Raw genomic sequence first — 18725 nt, 5'->3', positions numbered from 1 at the left:
CAGCTTAGAGCAGGGCCACCATACATCAGGTTGCTCAGGGCCACATTCAGATGAGTTTTACATATGTCCAAGGATGGAGAACCCACAGCATCTCTGGGTAACTAGTTCCAATGTTTGACTGTCCTTGTGGTGAAAAGGAATTTCTTAATATCTAGTTTGAATTTCTGATATTCCAGCTTGTTCCAGCTTCATTGCCTCCCATCTCGTGCACCTCTAATAAAGAGTCTGGCTCGATCATCTCTTCTCTTTCCCATGTAGTAGCTGAAGAAAGCAATAATGTTTCCTCCCTTATCTCTCTCTTTAAGACTGAAAAAATGTAATTCCCTAGCATCTCCTCCTACATTATGTGTTCCAGCCCCCAACCACCTTGTTGACCCTTACTATCTATGAGCGCGGGCAGCTACTAACTAGCTGTCCTCTGCAGGATGTCAGTTTGCTGCTCTCTTTTATTTTTGTGTATCATTCACCAGGATTGTCACGCTAAGCATATGTGAAATATATTATATTATGGCTTATATTTGCAGAGACATGGTAACTTTTGGCACTAGTTTATGGTTCCATGAAGATTTAACTGCTTATACCCTATGGCAGCAATGAAAGGTACAAATGCCCCCTGAAATATCTAACATGCTGATGTGCTTGGACAGTTACTAAAGTTATTAAGAGAAATAACTGTACCTGTACACACAGTAACATTTTATGGGTCTTTTATTGTGATTGTTGTGATTGCTCTTGTTGCTCAGTTGTCATGAAAATGGTGGGATTACCTTGTAATACTGTTCACTGAAACTTTGACAGCTAGATGCAGGTTTGCTTGCTTCACATAAAGTTCCAAACTACATTGTTGCATACAGATAAAGGAACTAACCTTTAAATGCTCCCCTGAAACTTTAGGAAGTTAGTGTAACTAAATATAAAGAAGTTTTAATCATAATTTTCTAAGTTTAATTGTAATGCATAAATTATTAGCACTTATGAGAAAGTAGACATTACTGGGATGAAAAAGAAAACTGAAGCCAGAAGACTATACCTGTTCATTTTTTAAACATTAAACTTCTGCTGCGTTCTTGTGTCAGCTGACATACATCTTCCATTATTAAAATGGAACAGCTTTTCCTGTTAAATTCAAGGTTATTTGTGAACCCAAGGGTTCGTGTTGACCTATTTAACAATGTTTAACAACATCCCTAATACTTCTATGTTTGTTTCCATAATCTGGAAGTCGATTCATCCTATTTCTGGCTTATTTTCCATATTTCTGTTTATTTTTGTCTTCATCAATTACCTGGTGTGAATTACTTTTAGTAGTGTAGCTGTGTAAGGCTATCTTGTTCAGTCTCATCTTTCGGAAATAAAGGCATCCAGCTATTAATTTCTTCATTATGCAAACATGTAATAATAGATGCTCATTGTCATTTTATCCGAAGAACAAAAAATATATCCGACACAAGCTTAGTAAAAATTAAATCCACAAAAGTCCATGTCAAATGTTTTTAAATACTATTATATAGAATATTGTTTGTAAGGACAGGTGAAGTACCTGCCTTACCCCTACTACTGCAGTATCTCAAAATCATTCGTTGTTCTATGAGTCATTCTATGAGTCAAGATCATTCATTGTACATGTGTCTCCATTTATTTTAGGGCAACTGAGGTACAGATAAAGAAAATAATTTGCCAAAGTGTACACCCAGGTATTTCTTGCATGTCAAGGATTTAAACCTGATTTTCCATGCTTATCCCTGGAAATACAAACCTTCCTCTCAAGGGGTGTCGCCAGTGTGGTGTCCTGGGGGGACACCTCACTAACATCTAGGCTTTATGTGTTGTTGCCAGCAGACTAAGTCATCACTCGGCAGAGGAAGCATACATTTTTATGATTTTGCTGGACTGCAAGGTGTAAAAAAAAAAACTTTCCACCTTAAGTACTGAAATAGATTTTGCAGGAACAGGCCACATGCTGCCTCCTTGGCCCAGGTGACAAGAGCAGCGCTTTGATGAGAGGCTGCTACCAGCGAGGGTGACTCTCTGATCATGCGTTGCCCAGCGCCGCGGGCGCGCTGCTGCTTCTGGCGCTAGACCCAGACATGCTGGTGTCAGAGAGAAGCTGTCGCAATGGGCTCTGAATTCATGAATCTCACCTCCGCGGGAGGAGGAGCAGCTTGCTAAAGCTTTCCAGAGGGCATGGAAGGCTAAAAAGACTGCTTCTTACAGCTAAAGGAGTCCTGGCTCCTTCTTAGCTTACCTGCGTCTAGTAAGCCAGTGTCTAGTGAACTGAAGCTGGGATCTAGCAGTGCAGCTCCAACTCAACAAAAGTACTTAATCCTGTTCTTAGTCCCTTTTGTTGCATACTTACTTGTTTTGCTGAATTAAGGGCTGCAACACCAGAAAGCTTGAAACACCCACATTTGGTTTCATATGCTCAGCCTTTCAGAAAGAATCTGTCTTTCAGCTGAATGTAGTGTCTACTAGCTTCATGTTGGAAATGACTGATATTGTTGTAGATGTTAGTGAGATAGTCGTAACTAAAATTTTGATGACTAACAAAACCTTCTGCATTGAAGAGAATGTCATAATGATTGGAATCACATTTTTGGAGCACATCTTTACTTTTAATCCATTTAAGCACACAGAATAATTTGGAGGGAAACATCATGTCCTTTACGTGTCTGTAATGTAAAGGGAACAGATTTATTAGGAAAGTAGAGAAAAGGAAAGAGATAAAGAAAGGTTGCTCAGCAGTGGCATTTGGAAGAGTTGTGTTAATTCCGCCTTTGTTTGGAATGTTGTTTTTTGCTTTCACATTTTGTCTTCATGCCTTCCTAAAGAGAGGACTAAGTTTTTAGAGGCCTTTTAAGAGGAAATGTCATTTAATGAACCACTTCAGTTAAGTAAGAGTGGATGCCGAGTGATGTAGGCTAATGAGACAATTTAGGTGAAGGGATTATGTGGAAAATCTCAAGCAGTTAAAACAGAATACCAACTAGGTAGGGAAAGGAAGGGAAAGTTACTTCTTGGAGTGATCGAATAGGAGACGAGCAGAATATATCTAGAGCAAAAAAATGCTGTAAGATGTTTCCCAAGCTGATGAATGCTTCCAAGAACTTATTTCCAGAACACTGGCTAGAAGGAAACCAATTTTAACCACTGCATTACAAAGATGCTGTCTTCTTAAGAGCTGTAGAGCAACAAGGGCTTTCTACTGGGCTTTACAACAAAGGGCCAAAGATCTCTTTGCTGGTCAGCACCTTGGTTTACATAGAATTTCGTGGTACACTTTCTGGACAGAATGAATGTTCAGCAAGAAGGACAAGTGCGATACTGTAGACCAGAAATATCTATAGTTTGACTAGGGGAGGAGATTTGTCTTTTTTAAAAAATAAGCACTGGTATTTTCAATTTTGAATAAATTTTGTTGTTCTTCTGAGAGTTGTAAACCTCAAGGAGCTGTAAATCGTAAGAAAGAACAGCCCTTCTAACCACAGTTAATTGCTCTGTGAATATCCCCCACATATTTTTCCTCAGTCTTTCTTTCTTACCATAAGTTTTTTAAAAGACCTTCAGTAATGTAGTAAATTTTGACTCTCCACACATTGCAACCACCACTGCAAGGAGAGGTGTAAAGTAATGGAGAAATGGCAACGTTATTTTCTGTACTTCCCTTGAAATGTCTATTGTTTCTTTTTCGGGTAGCTCATTGGGATTTTTCTTTAATGAAAGGCCCTGAATCTCTGAATTTCTATTCAGAGAGAGGCCTGCATTTTTTCAGCAGATAGAATGTAATTGGAAACAATTGACATATTTTGCAGGACTTTTCAAATTTTTAAAGTTCTCAAGAACGGTTCCAGCACGCCAGTTACACTTATTTCCCCAGCGTTCGACTTTTTACAGCTTTCCAGCATCAGGAACAGGCTCAGGCCACTATTGAATTGGGTTTGCCATCTTCAAATAGTGCAAGCACAATCGGCGTTTAGTAAAATAAACATGGCCCCATTATTTCTTAATGCCTTGCTTAACAACTTTAAGATTAGACCGCGTCTCCCATACTCCCAGTAGGCAGCACTTAAGCAGTGAGTAATATTTCTGTCTGCCATAGTCAAGTAATCCCAAATGTAAGTAATTTACAGGATGGCATTAGGGACTGTTACAAGAGACATATTGTAATATGTCACTGAAAATCAGCCTGCCTCTGCACGTTTGATCAACAGCCAGATGGAGGCTTTTATCACATTTACTTAATCTGAAATATACATAGTAATTACAGTGGACCTCTGATTTTTTCAGTCCTCGTTGCTGTCTCAAGAGAAGGTAGGAAATGAATCTGTCAGTTACAAACTGGTGTGGATGTGACCCCCTTGGTAGAAGCCGGATGTACTGCTGCTAGTGGTGTTGACAGTAGAGATCGTGAGTGCTGCTGGAAATGAATGCATGCTGCCGAGTTAAAAAAAAATAGGCCCATAAACCAAAAACTGTGTAGCTTTATTTTTTTATGAATACAAAAAGCCTTTAGGAAAGCAAAGATCAACCGTATTCTTAGCAAATCCATTACCAATCAATGGCATTAAGAGCAAACAGTCTCTTACTAATAGCTGGATGGTATTTAACTTTAAGGCATCTGAAAACAACAAAGCCTTAATGTTCCCAGAGGAGAATTTGGTTAAGATATTGAATTCCATCAAGCATGTCGTTATTAAATGGGGAAAATATTGTTGTTTCCATTAGTACAGAGTTGGCATAAAGAATGGATAGCATTCAATTAAACCACAGGCAAATTGAAGGTAGTTTTATTGCTTGGACAGAAACTTCACTAATGGATATTGCCATTGTCCGACAGAATTTACATAAGATTTTATGCCCTAATTAAAGCAGCTATAAAAGATACCTCACATATTAACAGGGGTTCTCACCTTCCTATCAATAATTTACTCTTCTCTTCTGTTACTCTGTGCATTACAACAGTCTCTGCTAATGTCTCTCACATCTCTGTTTCTGAGATGAGCTGGGTCAGTCAACGGCCTCTTTTGGATCAGTTACCCTAACCACAAGTATGCCTGGCTAATCTTCTAGAGATATATCAACAGACAAAATATGTTATTAACTGCCAAAGAGGAAATTCTGTTACAATTACTCATACTGAGTAGTCCCAGGACATATTAAATTGCTATTCAGCATGAATAAGGTGTCAGATTCTGGCTGTAAGTGGTTGGTTTACTGGGGTGTTTTGGTGTCATTATAGGCTTATAATTATTCTAATCTGATTTGGTAAGAAAAAATTAGTATGACAAGCATAAAGAATTCATTTGAACAATAGATTTTCTTCCACCACAGAGTAAGTTTTAATTAGAGCTGCTCTTCAGTTAAATTAAAGCTGCCCTTCTTGCTTTTAAAACTCTGATGAACATATTCAGTACAATGTACCTTGTGCAACTGTGAATCGGTTTGTGCCTTTTTTATACAACTGTACATGTTCTTGCCTAACTTTGTGGCTCTGTTTTGCTGGTGAGAAAGTCTTCTCCTCCCCAGCTTCTGACATCGGGAACAGCTTTATCTCTATCTCTACACTTCACCGAACTTCTCCATTTGTTTCATACCATTTCTCAGATAAAAGCATGTCTTTCTTGCACTGCCTACTTGAGGTAGTATTTATTATTTGAGCTCTGCAGTGGTACTGATTAGCTCTGATGATCAATTTGTGAGGGAGTTTGTATAACAGATAGTGTAAAAACAAAGCATCAAAAAAGTCACAGTGGAAACACGTATGCTACTTTCTAGTAGGCTTAGGCTATTGGGACTTCCTTAAGCTTAGCAGAAAAACTTGCTTAAATGCTTTGAGCAATTACTCTTTTGGCAATCTCACCATAGTTCATGATGCGTAGTTGTGGGGTAATGTGTTACTTCCTCATGGTATGTGAAAGATAAGATTGCCAGAGACCATCTGAGTGCCTGGCCCCAACCCCTGCCATGGCAGGCAGTGGTAGATGCCTACACTCAGAAAACTTTGCTGAGCACGTGCTCCACACTCCCGTCCCACGCATTCATGTTCATATTCTCTCGAGCAAATCTAAGTCTGTAGGAAGTGACCAAAAGCCACAACAACTATGAAGTACTACAAGGAAGGGAGTAGAAGAGTACATTGGCATCTCCAGTCTCTGTGTTAATTAGAGAATGATTTATTATTCGTATAGATAATTAACTTCTGATGACAGGAAAAGGAGTTGTGCACGTGTGCGCACACACATGCACCCCTACTCCAGCTGGTGCCTGTCCTCTTTTTGATGAAGAAAACCAAGAAGAGCAGGGATCCTCCTATATTTATTGAAGGAAAGTCATCAGAGGAAAGATGACACTTATGAAATGTGTTTTTTCTCACAAAGTAGGAAGTCAGGCATCTTGGTTTTCTAGGTAGGGTTGGGTTCTTCCTTTTTTTTTTTTTTTTTTTTTTTAGTTAATAGGTTGGAGTTTCCAAACTTCAGTCCGCTTTTTTTTGTTGTTTGTTTCCTACAATGAAGGCACTGAGCATTCTGGAACTTCACAAGAAGACAAAAAATTAAAATGCTGGACGCTGAGTTAAGTCATCACCTGCCTGTTGCAGCAGCCCACAGTTGACTCATTCAGGGAGAGAAACTTAACATGGAAATTCTAGTCATCTGTGCCAGTTCTCTCTTTCCCTACAGCCTCCTGTTTCAGTAGCCAGAAGTTATAGCTGGACAAGCTGCAAGTATTTCTTCAAACCCTGAATTGACTTAATTATCCTCTACAGGAAATAGGGTGAAGGCAAAAATTTGCAGATTTTAGTTCTTTTTTCCTAAGACAAAGTCTGAAGCAATTAATGAGTCTATTGATGGACAAAAAAATATAATGTTGTCAATAAGAGAAGTCTTTTATGTGCTCTAATTAGAGGAACTGTTCCCTTCAGGAAAGTGGAGCTTTTAAAGCAACGTTAAGGAAAAAAAGAGAAAGAAAGAAAATAAAAAAAACTTTTAAAAAAACTACGTCAATGACACAAGGCACCAAATCTTGAACAAGGCTCTAAGGACCCTGAAAAATATTGTTAAACTTTTTGTCTTAATGTTGTAGGTACACAGCTCTCTTATTAGCATTGCAAAAAATACATTTACAAAATAAATAGGTATGGGCAGTGTTTTTATTTACCTTTGACAAGGACCACCTACTTACAAATATACATCAGAAGACATTTGGCTTTTTCTCTCCACTGAAAGAAGTCTTAGATACACGAGAACAACATGGGCTCCTCAAAAAGACCTGTAGTTTCGGCTGCTGAAACATTAGTGTGGGACTTTTATCCTTCTGGGATGTGGGCTCTTCTTAATAGGAATGTATGTATAATTCAGTACTGTGAAAAAAATCACTTAGAGGCAAAATGTGCCAAACGTGCTACTGCAGTAACACTGGAAGAAAAGGCTATCAATTCCTTTGAAGGTTTACAAGTAAACTTTTTTTCTGCCTGTCTTCTGTATGGTTGATGATGTTCTACTATTAAAATAGTGGTTTATATATGCTGTATATTAGTACACTGTTTTGTTCTTCTTTGCTTCAGGCATGGAAGGAAAAAAGAAGCTTGTCACATATTTTAAGTTCAGACTTGGTTAATAACAAAACACATTTTCAATGAATTTCACAACCAGCCCCTTTGGGCAGCTACTCTTTGCAATTTAAATGAAGGTGCAGAAACTTTCTTTTCCCCGTTAACAATACTTTCACAAGTTTCACGTACATGTATTTCAGTGGTTAGCGGTATATTACAAAATGAGATTAAAGGTACCTGTTTCAGCACTCCAGGCCAAGCAAGGGAAATTGAACTCTGGGGTGCCCAAATTAAGATGCTAAAATGGATAAATTCAACTTACCAGCATTTATCACAGACGGCACTGCTGCCGCTTTTCCTAAAGCAAACACCTTGTCAGCTATCACTCCCATCCTGCCACCTGTCCATATTGTGAGTAAATTCCTATCTTAGTCTTTTTTCCTACTGATGTTAGACAAATGATTGAGTTTTGGGGAGTTTTTAAATATTTTTTTTTCCCAAAGCTTACTTTTGTGGGACAGTTAAAAATTATATGGACTCTATTGTTCAATCTGGCAAATTACGTTAGCCGAAATATATATTAAAATACAAGTTTTTCCATAAGTTGCAGAAAGAAATCTTCTCTAGTTTCCAATGAGATTGTGCCTCATGGTTGACTGCCTTTTTAACTGAATTATACAAATACTGCAGTGTGAGCTGACCTGTTACGAGACAAGAATGAAGAGAAGCAGGAAGAGTGGGTATGGGGGGAACAGGAAAAAGGTGAGGTGGGAAGGGCTGAGGTGTTATAAATGCCACTTAACCACATGGAAAGCTTCAAACAGGATCTGTGCCGTATTGGACACCAAAGTACTCGCAATGGAGAGAAACTGCTAATGAAAAAATTGATTCTTGGGCCCAGATTTTGAAGCTTTTGTCTCTGTTAGGGTTTTTCTAAAGGCGTCCTTCCTATAGGTTCTCTGATATCTAATAAGGTCTGAGCTCCTGCAGCATCCTGTCCTCTCAGGTTAGTTATAGGAAAACAATCTTGAGATCTTTACTGTCTCTTAAAACTCGGTATAATGGATCCATGGTTCTTAACTAATTTGGGCAGAGTGAAAGCGCATTATTACACAAGCTCTCTCTCCTTAGGACATTAAGAGCTGCAATGCTGAGAAATTTCAATGGGTAATATTTCTAATTTAACTTACATTCACTAGTGGACTTCACAAAACCCAAAACTACTTGCTTCCCGTAGTTTTTGCAGTTTGCTCTCCTCTGGCTAAGGCATTTAAAATTAGTGCAGATTTAGCTGTCTGATGATCTGTGGTTCCTTGATAGATTTTCCCCGGAAGCATTCACTGGCTCCCACCACTCATTTTCACCCTGCCCTCATCTGCAATAATTCAACAGCCCTTCAAATATGACAGAGCAATTTATTTAATTTTTGTGCTTTTTGAGTTTCCCAGCCCTAAGATGCACACTGCTGTACTGATCTAATTTTGAGCCAGGCCCTTTAAACAATTGTTTTTGCAAAAGTATGAAGGATTGGCAAGTTGTACTGGGGGTGGTTAGAAGTCCCTGAGTATGGGGAAAGAAGCAGGAGTCACTTGAAGAGATTTTTCTGCCGCGAAAATTGTGGCAGAAATTGTGCCCCAGGATCCCTTGCTGGAGCAGTTCTGCTTTGCCTCAGGAATTGATTATTCATGAAATCAGTAAAAGTGACTGTAGGCTGGTGCTTTCAGTACTTGTCTGAGAAATGGGACATCCCTGTTCTTTTCCCAGCCTTAAGGAACAGTAATTTATGAATAATACATCTGCTTAATATGTCTTCATTTTGTGAACGCTATTTAAGCTCCACAGCAAATTAGGACCTTTATTTCCAATTTTTCTTTTAGTAGAAATGATCAAAACAAGTTGTTATTTTGAACGCCTCAAATGCAGCTACATCTCATGCTCAGAGTGATTTTTTTTTAAAACTTCAGCACCTGAGACAAAAATACACATTAATAAAATTCTGCAATAAAGGGGGCTATTTGAGCATATATTCCCCAAAATATGCCATTTCAGCATTCACAAATGTGCTTGTTCTCCCTTTGCTGAGGAAAGGGTTATCTGACCCTTTCCTGCAGCCTGCTCAGTCAAGTCAACTATGCATAAATAAGAAGGAAACTTATGCAGGAAGAAAATGAAATTAGGTGAATAATTAACATATACTTTATGCAAATGCATGAAAAACTATTCCAAAATTTCTCTGCTTAACTAATGTTGGAATTCATATAAAAATATTCTACACTGAAACTTTGTCAGCAGGTCATGAAAAGCACTTATCTACTTATTTAATAGGTCTAAGATTTATCTGCTGGGTTTCATTTCTTAATGATTGATACTTGTTTTTTTCTCCTAGTCATTTTAAATGTGTTATCTCTGTAGGTTTGTGAATAAACAGTAACAGGCAAATCCGTAAATTGAAAATGGGTGCAACTATACAGCATCAGCAATCAGTATTTTGAAGAGGCTTCCTAAATTTAGGACAAAGACAAACAAAAGAGAATTATGAGCTTTCATGTCATAATCTTGCTATATGATTTCCTTAGTCTCATCAAAGGATAAAATAAACAGAAAAAGACCTGATCTTTGAAGAATATCTAGTCTGATTACAAAATTTTAATTTCACAGTTTTGGGCCATGAGTAATGTAGCTGCCTGTGCTCATGCAGTAAAAAACAGTCCATATTTAAAACAGGAACAGACTAATCTAATTTTTTTTTTTTTTTTTTTTTATGGAAGAGTTGGATTACAAGTATTTGTTGCACAATTGCATACTTAATATTTCATTTGCTGATGTTATGTGTGTGGCAGTATAGGATTTACCTGGTAAAGCCCATGAAGCTTATAATGGGAATCTAAAAATAATCTGAAGACTCTTCAGTTTTTGGAAAGCAAACTGTGGAGTGGTGAGCACCCAAATACACACTTAGCACTTTCAGGAACTTCAGTGGGAGCTGCTAATACAAATGCGCCGAACACTTGGATAATGATACATGTTCACTGAATAAATACCTAAAACGCGAAATGGCATAGTTTCCAAACCCTTTTATTTCTATCTTTCAGATACTGTTCAGGCACATTTTGACATAGTAATTATTTATAAGATGATGGATAGCCCCAGATCTATAATTCACTCATGGGGTTTGGGTCATTTCATGAAAGGCAAAAGTACAGTGCATTACTCTGTATGCATAATGTAGACCATATTTATATTTAATGCTAACATTATTTTTCTATGAGGAGAATATTTCTATGAGGTGCACTTCCCGTTCAGAATATTATTTATGTTGTACAGATTTTCATTTTGAGATGAAAGAATGCTTGTTTCCTAAGAAAATGTTGGCTACTTTTGAGGATCTTTCTTTATTTCCTGCCTTTCCACCTCTTCCTTCCTCTCCTTCCTTCCCTTTTTTCTTTTTAACAGATAAAATGTTCAGCGGTAATATAATGGCAATAGGTCATGTACGATTTTTTTCATGGACAAACTTGTCTAGCAATACTTATCAGTATAATCTGGCTTTGATACCAAGGTTAAGAGATTATAGAAGAAATGCAATACTAACTTTGCATTCCAGTGAATACCTGAATTAATTTTAAAGTTAAAAATTTCAACGTATAGTAGCGGTAGAATCTTATTAATCCACACCAATAGGTGGGAAACATATTTATGCTGGCTTCAGGTCACTACATGTTGTCACATCAGGTATGTCAGAGGAGGAGTGAGTAGCTACATACAGGAAATCACATGAGGATAAAACACAAGAGGCATATTCATCTCAGTTCATTGTGAGGATTTTTATCTATAATCTTTATTAAAGCTCACAGAGGAGATACCTTGTAAATCTGGGTTTTGAGCTAAGGCTGTACACTGCAATCAGCTTTTCAAAAATTGCCTCTAGATAAAGTGCTGTGCTAACCCTTCTCTGGCTTATATTCTGCACCAGGAAGTATATTATCCCTTAAAATATCTCCTTTCGTTCTTTAGTTTTACTGCTAGTATAGTAGCAGGAGTTAGCTTTTAGTGGGAAAAATATGTTCATGCTGCTCCTGGCCCAGTGTTGGGGAAGAGCATCTCCTGCAGGTCACACGCAGCACTTGGGGACGTTGGCTGCTCCTTAGCGCCCAAATGGGTGCTGCCTTTTTGCTGCAGGAAGGAGGTTTATGGCAGCGTTGCTACTGGCACCACAGAAGGAGGAATTTTCTAGATGGCTCAAGCAGGCTGACAATCCTGCAGCAAGCTGTCAGCTTCCATTTTCTCAAGTGAGCAGTCACCTCCTCCTTACTCCCCTCGGAAAAGAGAACCTCTGCAAGGCCTGGGAAAGGATGGCTGCGCACTTCGAGCTCTTGCTTTGGGGAGGCAAGACTTCAGCCGTCTTGCTTTTCCCTGTGAGGCTGCTGGCACACAGAACTCAGGGTCATTTTTAATCACCAAAATAGGCCCAAAGTCCCCTTGGACTGATTCTGCGTACTCAGCATAGTGCTGCTGACAGTAGCACCACGCCAGGAGGCTGATGGAGATGGAAGAGGGGGCAGGCACAGCTGACTTTATGAGGTGTTTCTAGCTTTTTTGAGGCCAATATCTACTATTTGCCATCATGTCCACAGAAGTGCTGTGGCCAGCTTCCCCAGAGTCCTCTTAGCCTCCAGAAGAGAAAGATGTGGGAGCTCAGAAAGCCAGGAGTAAGTGACAAAGCCATGCCTGATGGGTTCAGTGACTGTTAAGAGCAGAACTGTATCCGTAACAGTGGCCATAACGCTCTGGGCTCCAGCAAACCTGAAAGTGTAGTTTCAGTATGCTGGAGAGTTTGCAAAAGGAGGGGAAAACATAATTCTTTTATTTCATCTATGTAACGTTATGCTTATGTACACTTGTGTGTATGCATCTTACTGTGATCCGGGTGAGCAGAATGTAATAATGGTATCATGGAATCACACCTCCTCGGCATTATCAGAGGCCCTTCTATCATCTTTACAGACTTGCCCTCTTTTCTGTGTAAATATTTTTTCTTGCCTTTCCCTTTTGCAAAGCAAAGAAGTTGTTTGCAAACTATTGGTAGAATATAAACAGCTTCTAGAAGGGAAATGCCCTTGAAGCAGTGAGAGTAGACTGATTGCAACATACAGTACATGCTAATAACATCTTCGGAGAATTACTATTACTTTGTAGCAGAGGCATTTTCATTAAAATAGAAATCTTACCATGATCCTTAGATTGAATTTTTACCTTCTTTTGCATATTTCAGGTGAGTCAACAGTCACAGGTTGCTGGTTTATTGTTCAAAAGCTCCAGAGGATTACTCACCCCTAAGTAGTGCCATTTCCCATGATAGCCTCTTTGCAACTTTTGTGAAGCACCAGGCAACAGAGCAGGCAAATGACCAGCACAGAAAGCTTGAATCTGGCAGCATTCCTAGCACTCTGCACAGAGTTAGTAAAATGAACCTGCTTTTACATTGTTATATCTATTACAGCTTGCTCACCTTGGGCGTTAATTGAGTATTCACAGTAAATTCGCAAACTGACGCTTGAGACTGAATGATGATCTTTCAGGTTGCCTGATACCTTTATCTGACCAAATTCATGCAGACTCAGCCATGTGCAGAGGAACTTGGCACGGCTGCACTTTATCTGCCTTTTTATTTCTGGTGCAATAGGATGGGAATGAGAGGAAGAGAATATATAAGGGATCCCCACTGAGAATCAGTTCTATAAATTATGTATTATGCAGACACTATTCTGCTGATGCTATCTGATCCCCAATCCTCAGTTCCTTGTTTTTCCTTCTATAAATAGCTACGGCCAGGTTTTCAGTTGTAAAATGGCGAGGACAAAATCAGAAACCTTTCCCATTTAATAACCCCTACCAAAGAAGAATAAGGTAATATTTTTCATAACTGTGATGTCCTCAGGGCTTTAACAATCTGGGAATACAAGCAGCACTATGTTGTTGATAAGATATTGGTAGTAAAAGTGGGAATAACCATGCTGAATATTAAAGAGGGAAATGCCCTATTTTCAGGATGATCGGTGTAAAGCTTGGTATTGTTATTTTTCCTGTCAGTTTTTGTCTCTGTAGGACCACTTTTGTTTTTTCTTCTCCCTTTAGATCCAAATGCTTTGGCTGGACAGACCGGACCTGACCACGCTCTTATAGGAGGAATAGTGGCTGTAGTTGTCTTTGTAACGCTATGTTCTATAATTCTCCTTGGTCGATATCTGGCAAGACATAAAGGTAAGACAGATTTCGTGGAAGTTCAGTCACTTCTGGAAGCAAGGCATGGTTTCACCTGGGAGTGCTGTTCCCTTTCACCTTCCCCCATCTTCTAAATGATTTGGATAAGAAAGCTCACTTCATAGTCCAGTCATGAGTGAAGTCCCTGAATTTTACCCAGTTTTCCAGTGGACTGGCTAAGACAAAGGACATCTAGTTACATGCCCAAGGTCATATCGTAAGTCAGTGATTCAGAGAGACTGAGAGACAAGATTGCCTTTTGGTTTTAGCCCTTAGCTCTAGACACTTGATTACATGATCTCATAGTTTTCACTAGTATATCAACTCAGCAGAATATATGTACATTTGGTGAACAAGATTTTTCATTTTAATAAAGTGTGCTAATTCTTTATGTATTTGCAAGATAATATTAGAAGCCAGTGGTGAGTTTTCAGATCAGTGACTCTTTTACCAATCATCCCACTGGAATAAGGGTTTAATTCGTGGGCCAAGCTTTGCTTTATTCAGAGATGTCACCCTGAAATTCTACTCCCTTCATTTTCAGTCTCCCCCACCATTAGAGATGACAGGGATGGAGTGATGCTGACTTCTGACTAAGCTTCTCTGTGATCCGATTTTGACCTAGTTAATTCCAAAATAATTTAATTAAATTAAAAGGATTTAACCTCTGAATGTCCTGTAGACCAGTTGTTAAAACTTGGTTGATTCCCTACCCCCACCAAACAAAAAAAAAAGAGAGGATTAGTGTTGATATTAATTCATTAAATCTTGTTTTAGATTAGATGGGATAATCAGATGGCTAGCACACATAAGCTGATAAAAACATCTTTTTAATTTGATTGGATTGTGCAGGGGAAAACCAAGATTTTTTTAATGAGCCAGTGAAAGTATGTCTCTTTTGTTTTACTGTCCTGAATGAACACATATACATCTTATGCCAACATAAATAATGCTTTTCACAAAGGGAAAGTTGACTATTGTACACAATGCTTTTTATTCATATCCTGAGCATAAAAATATGTGATAGTAAAATGTGGGTAGCTTCAGTTAATAAAACTGCCTCAATTTTATAATTCTTGGAAATGACTGTGATACAATTCTGTAGAATTAAAGTATTGATACAATAGTGAAAAAATAGAAAATACAGAAAAAATAGAAATACAGACATAATCAGTGGCCATTTTTTTAAAAAATATGCATTTATGAAAGTGTAAGTCTTCAAAATTGGTTTGTTTTTTATGGGTAGTTGTTCTATGAAATAACCAAGTTTTTATCTCTTATTCTGTAATTGCAAAATCTATTTCATATTACTCAAGTTAGATAAGATGCATCTTTATTAAAAGATTTCCTGGATATACTTGAATTTGTGTAAGTGCATTGTCAGTATTAATACTGTAGGTATTTCTTAGACAAATTAGAAAATTCAGCATACCTCTATGATGTGTACTCAAATTGTGAAAATATTTGTCTATTCATGAAGCAATTGGAGCATTGTTAGAAGCATACTTCCTATAATGCAGCGCAAAGCTAAAAAAGCCCTAATCTTTTTTTTTTTCTTTTCTGTTGTATTGATTCCTATAGGAACATATTTAACAAATGAAGCAAAAGGAGCTGAAGATGCACCTGATGCCGACACAGCCATTATCAATGCAGAAGGCAGCCAAGTCAATGCAGAGGAGAAAAAAGAGTATTTCATTTAGATGCAGAGCTAGAATCTTGGAGTTTTGCTTATCAGGCTGACTGCTGGAGAAAACTGGCTATCATTTCTCAGCATTCATTTCTGCCATCTTCTGCTATCTTTATTAACTCTCATACCTGCTATAAGTAGCCAGTTTATGCCAACAATCAGCTGTTGACATCGTCATTCTATAATTACAGTATCGTGCGTAAAGCAGGACATTTCTTATTGCCTAAAATTCATATCCACTGCTCTCTTAACATACAGTGCTTGAATATACAGCCTTAACAATGTTAATCATCATCTTAATCCAAGTTTTCTACATTTTTAAATGTTATGCAGCTTTCTTCTTTTTTGGTTTTCTTTTATCATGTCCCTACTAGTATGTCATAGAACAATATTCGTAACAAATACTGTTAGGTAAGGACCTAATTTACTTACATAAAATGTTGAGTCTAAGATTAGAGGTTTACAAAGAATGTTTTATACATGTCTATCTATAATTCAAAAAGCAACTTGTTTTTGAAACATGCCCTAGGAAACACAAACTGAAATCCTTTTAGTATAGTTTCTTGTGTGCTTGGATTTGGTGGAAAAAAACCTATCCGTCCACTGAATTTTTTGTTTTGTTTTGCTTTGTTATGCTTTAAATGGTACCTTGACAACAGTGCCATGTTTCAGTGGTAAAAACATGCTGAATAGCTATACAGATTCTGCAAAGTTAGGTAATAGTGCTTCATTCGAAACAAATTTGTCCTGCCCTTTTACTGCTTTTTGGGATCACAAAGATTAGAGATCTTTCTGAGTAATTTCTGTTTTTATAATTTATTTGCTTCACATGAACTCACCTGCCTACTCAAATTTGAAGTGTTCATGGGGCACAACTGCAAGGCATTTTAGTATCTGTATATAGTGCATATAATAAATTCAATTAAACATTATTTGATACATATTTAACTTTTTTGGCAGTAGCTAAGTCAGTCACAAGTAAGCATTTTCTAATGTCCATTATATCCCTTTAGATATGACTCAAATCAATATTCTGAGTAGATAACATGTATTAGTATTTTTTTGTCTGTATGTCCTAGCACTGTTCAGCAGCATACTTTTCTAGTTCTCGTTAATTTTTTCTTTGTTATACAATGGAAGCACAATGTTATATGGAAAGGTAGTTTTAAGCTAACAACCAGTGCACAGCCTCAGGTTTTAAATTACAACCACATTTGATTACTATCCTTAAAAAATATTATTGAGTTGCTAAAATTCTCAATTTTTAATTTGGCAGTTCCAGAGCTGCTTCTCTATGTTGGTTTGCCAAAAAAAAAGAAAAAAGGAAAAAAAAAAAAAAGAAAAAAATAGAAGTGTTAAAACAAAAGATATATGTTTTGTGTATACAGTAAATGGACTAATTCTTTATATTAAATTCCTGTCTATGCATTTTGTGAGGTACAAACTTATGTCACCGTGAATGATAGAGAATTCCTGCCATGCTTTTAGCTCCACAGTGAAAGTCTCTGTTTGGATTATTTCTGAAATTTTTTGTGTAATTGACAGCTGAAAAATCACATGCTCTTAAGTAAGACAACAAAACACTGTAAGCCCATCGGCTTATTTCCTCTTCCAATGAAGTAAAAAGGTTGCCAGAACAGCTCTTGGAAATGATTCTACACTGGAGAACGCAAGTTAGTCTAGCCGGAGCTTGTCTTGCTCCTAAGTTTTGCACCTTTGACAAAAGAGTGTTTCTCTCCGGTTGCTGTACTTGTGAAGCCTAAAAGCATGATGGTCTGCTGTAAAGGACTTTCTCCTGGGATTTTATTTTTGTGTGGGGAAGGGAGAGTTTGGAATACGACATCATGTAGTATGGTAAAATGGAAGATAAAGGTGCTGTGTCAGATTATTTATCAGAAGAGTATAAACCTTTTAAGGACAATATTAGAGTATTTTAATTGTTTTTGTTGAAACATTTATCTTGTTGATTTCTAAGAAAAAAGGGTGACGTCAATCAAAGCAGCACTTTTTTTCAAAATATACAGACATAAATAATATGATGTGGTTGAGTGTTAACATAATAAATCATATACAGTATGACATTTTAAAGAAATAAGTCTGCATTGATGTGATTGCATGCTTGTTTTTACAGTTCACTCCATACCCATCTGTGGAAAAATGCAATAATATGTTAATATAATATGGTAGTTTGAGAGAACCAGGTAGGTGCTACTAGACACATTGAAAACTAGTATAGGTTTACAAGATATTCATGTCTTTCAAAACATACACACAAAAAAGGCTGGCAAAGGAAGTCATTCAGTTTAATACCAAAAATATGGGTTCTTGTCACAACAGTAAGTTACATTAGTTACAGTACGGCATCACATACGACGAGGCTTTATTTCAGGACCTGGGGCCCAGTTCAACTAAGCATTTAAGCACATGCCCAGCTTCAGGCATGGGAGAAGTTCCACTGGACTGTAAGGCACTATTCACATGCTTAAAAATAAGTGCTTCCCTGGACGAGGGCCTTGTACGTTCAAGTGGAATTCCCCACCAAGCATGGCGTTTACGCCTTCTTTCATTCTTCCTAACTCCAGCTTGCTCGAATAGTAGGATTGTTACTTGAACCATTGCCCAACCAAGGTCAGGTAGGACCTTCAAAAGCAGGATTGCTCTTGGGGTAACCATTTCAAACCATTTTCTCCAGCGGCACTGAAACAGCATTAAAACTTTGCAAAAAGAGATAAAAGTTGTTCCGTTAAAACAGGTTATTTCATTGGTTTTCAATTAAAACTTCTCGCACGTGCTCATTTTTAACACCGTTGATCTTCCATTGTCTTGCACCTGGTGATGTCCCTTGCATCTGTGCAAAGCAGGTGTGACAAAACCCCCCACCAAGCATTCTACCTGGATAGCGCTTTGCAGGCCTGTCTGGTCTTCACGGGTTTAAATCGCTACACTAGGTGTACGGAGGCATCCCTCTTTTTTGTAAGCAGAACCATGGCTCGCGGCTAGTGACATTCAGCCGGCTAAAAGCCGGTCGTCCGTTCCCTTTGTCCAAGATCCCATTCTGAAATACCGCTTTGGTTATGGTGTGAGGTGTCCAGCGAACGTGTAAAACGGAGGCTCTGAACGGGAGCTGCCCTCCCTAAAACGCGTGTGGCATCCTCTCCCGCACGCACTTGCAGAGCAGTTTTCTCGAGACCAGGTAGCTGGTTTCTGCCAGTGTACTGTTTACAGTGACGG

At 38.0% G+C, this 18725-nt stretch overlaps 1 protein-coding gene across 4 annotated transcripts in view; it reads left to right on the top strand.

The window, feature by feature from the left end:
- Positions 1-16801, top strand: part of CADM2 (cell adhesion molecule 2) — a 668106-nt gene extending 651305 nt beyond the window's left edge. For all 4 annotated transcript variants that reach the window (XM_074599232.1, XM_074599214.1, XM_074599242.1 and 1 more), the window contains 2 exons: positions 13682-13807; positions 15389-16801. In XM_074599232.1, the coding sequence (XP_074455333.1) occupies positions 13682-13807; positions 15389-15507 (245 nt within the window). In that variant the 3' untranslated portion in view covers positions 15508-16801. The remainder of the gene's footprint in view (positions 1-13681; positions 13808-15388) is intronic.
- The last annotated feature ends 1924 nt before the right edge of the window (positions 16802-18725 follow it).

The sequence above is a fragment of the Larus michahellis genome, chromosome 1 (genome assembly GCF_964199755.1).
Source record: "Larus michahellis chromosome 1, bLarMic1.1, whole genome shotgun sequence".
In the NCBI taxonomy this organism is placed as follows: Eukaryota; Metazoa; Chordata; class Aves; order Charadriiformes; family Laridae; genus Larus; species Larus michahellis.
Note: the sequence above shows the minus strand (reverse complement) of the source record. Positions and strands in the feature narration are given on the sequence as shown.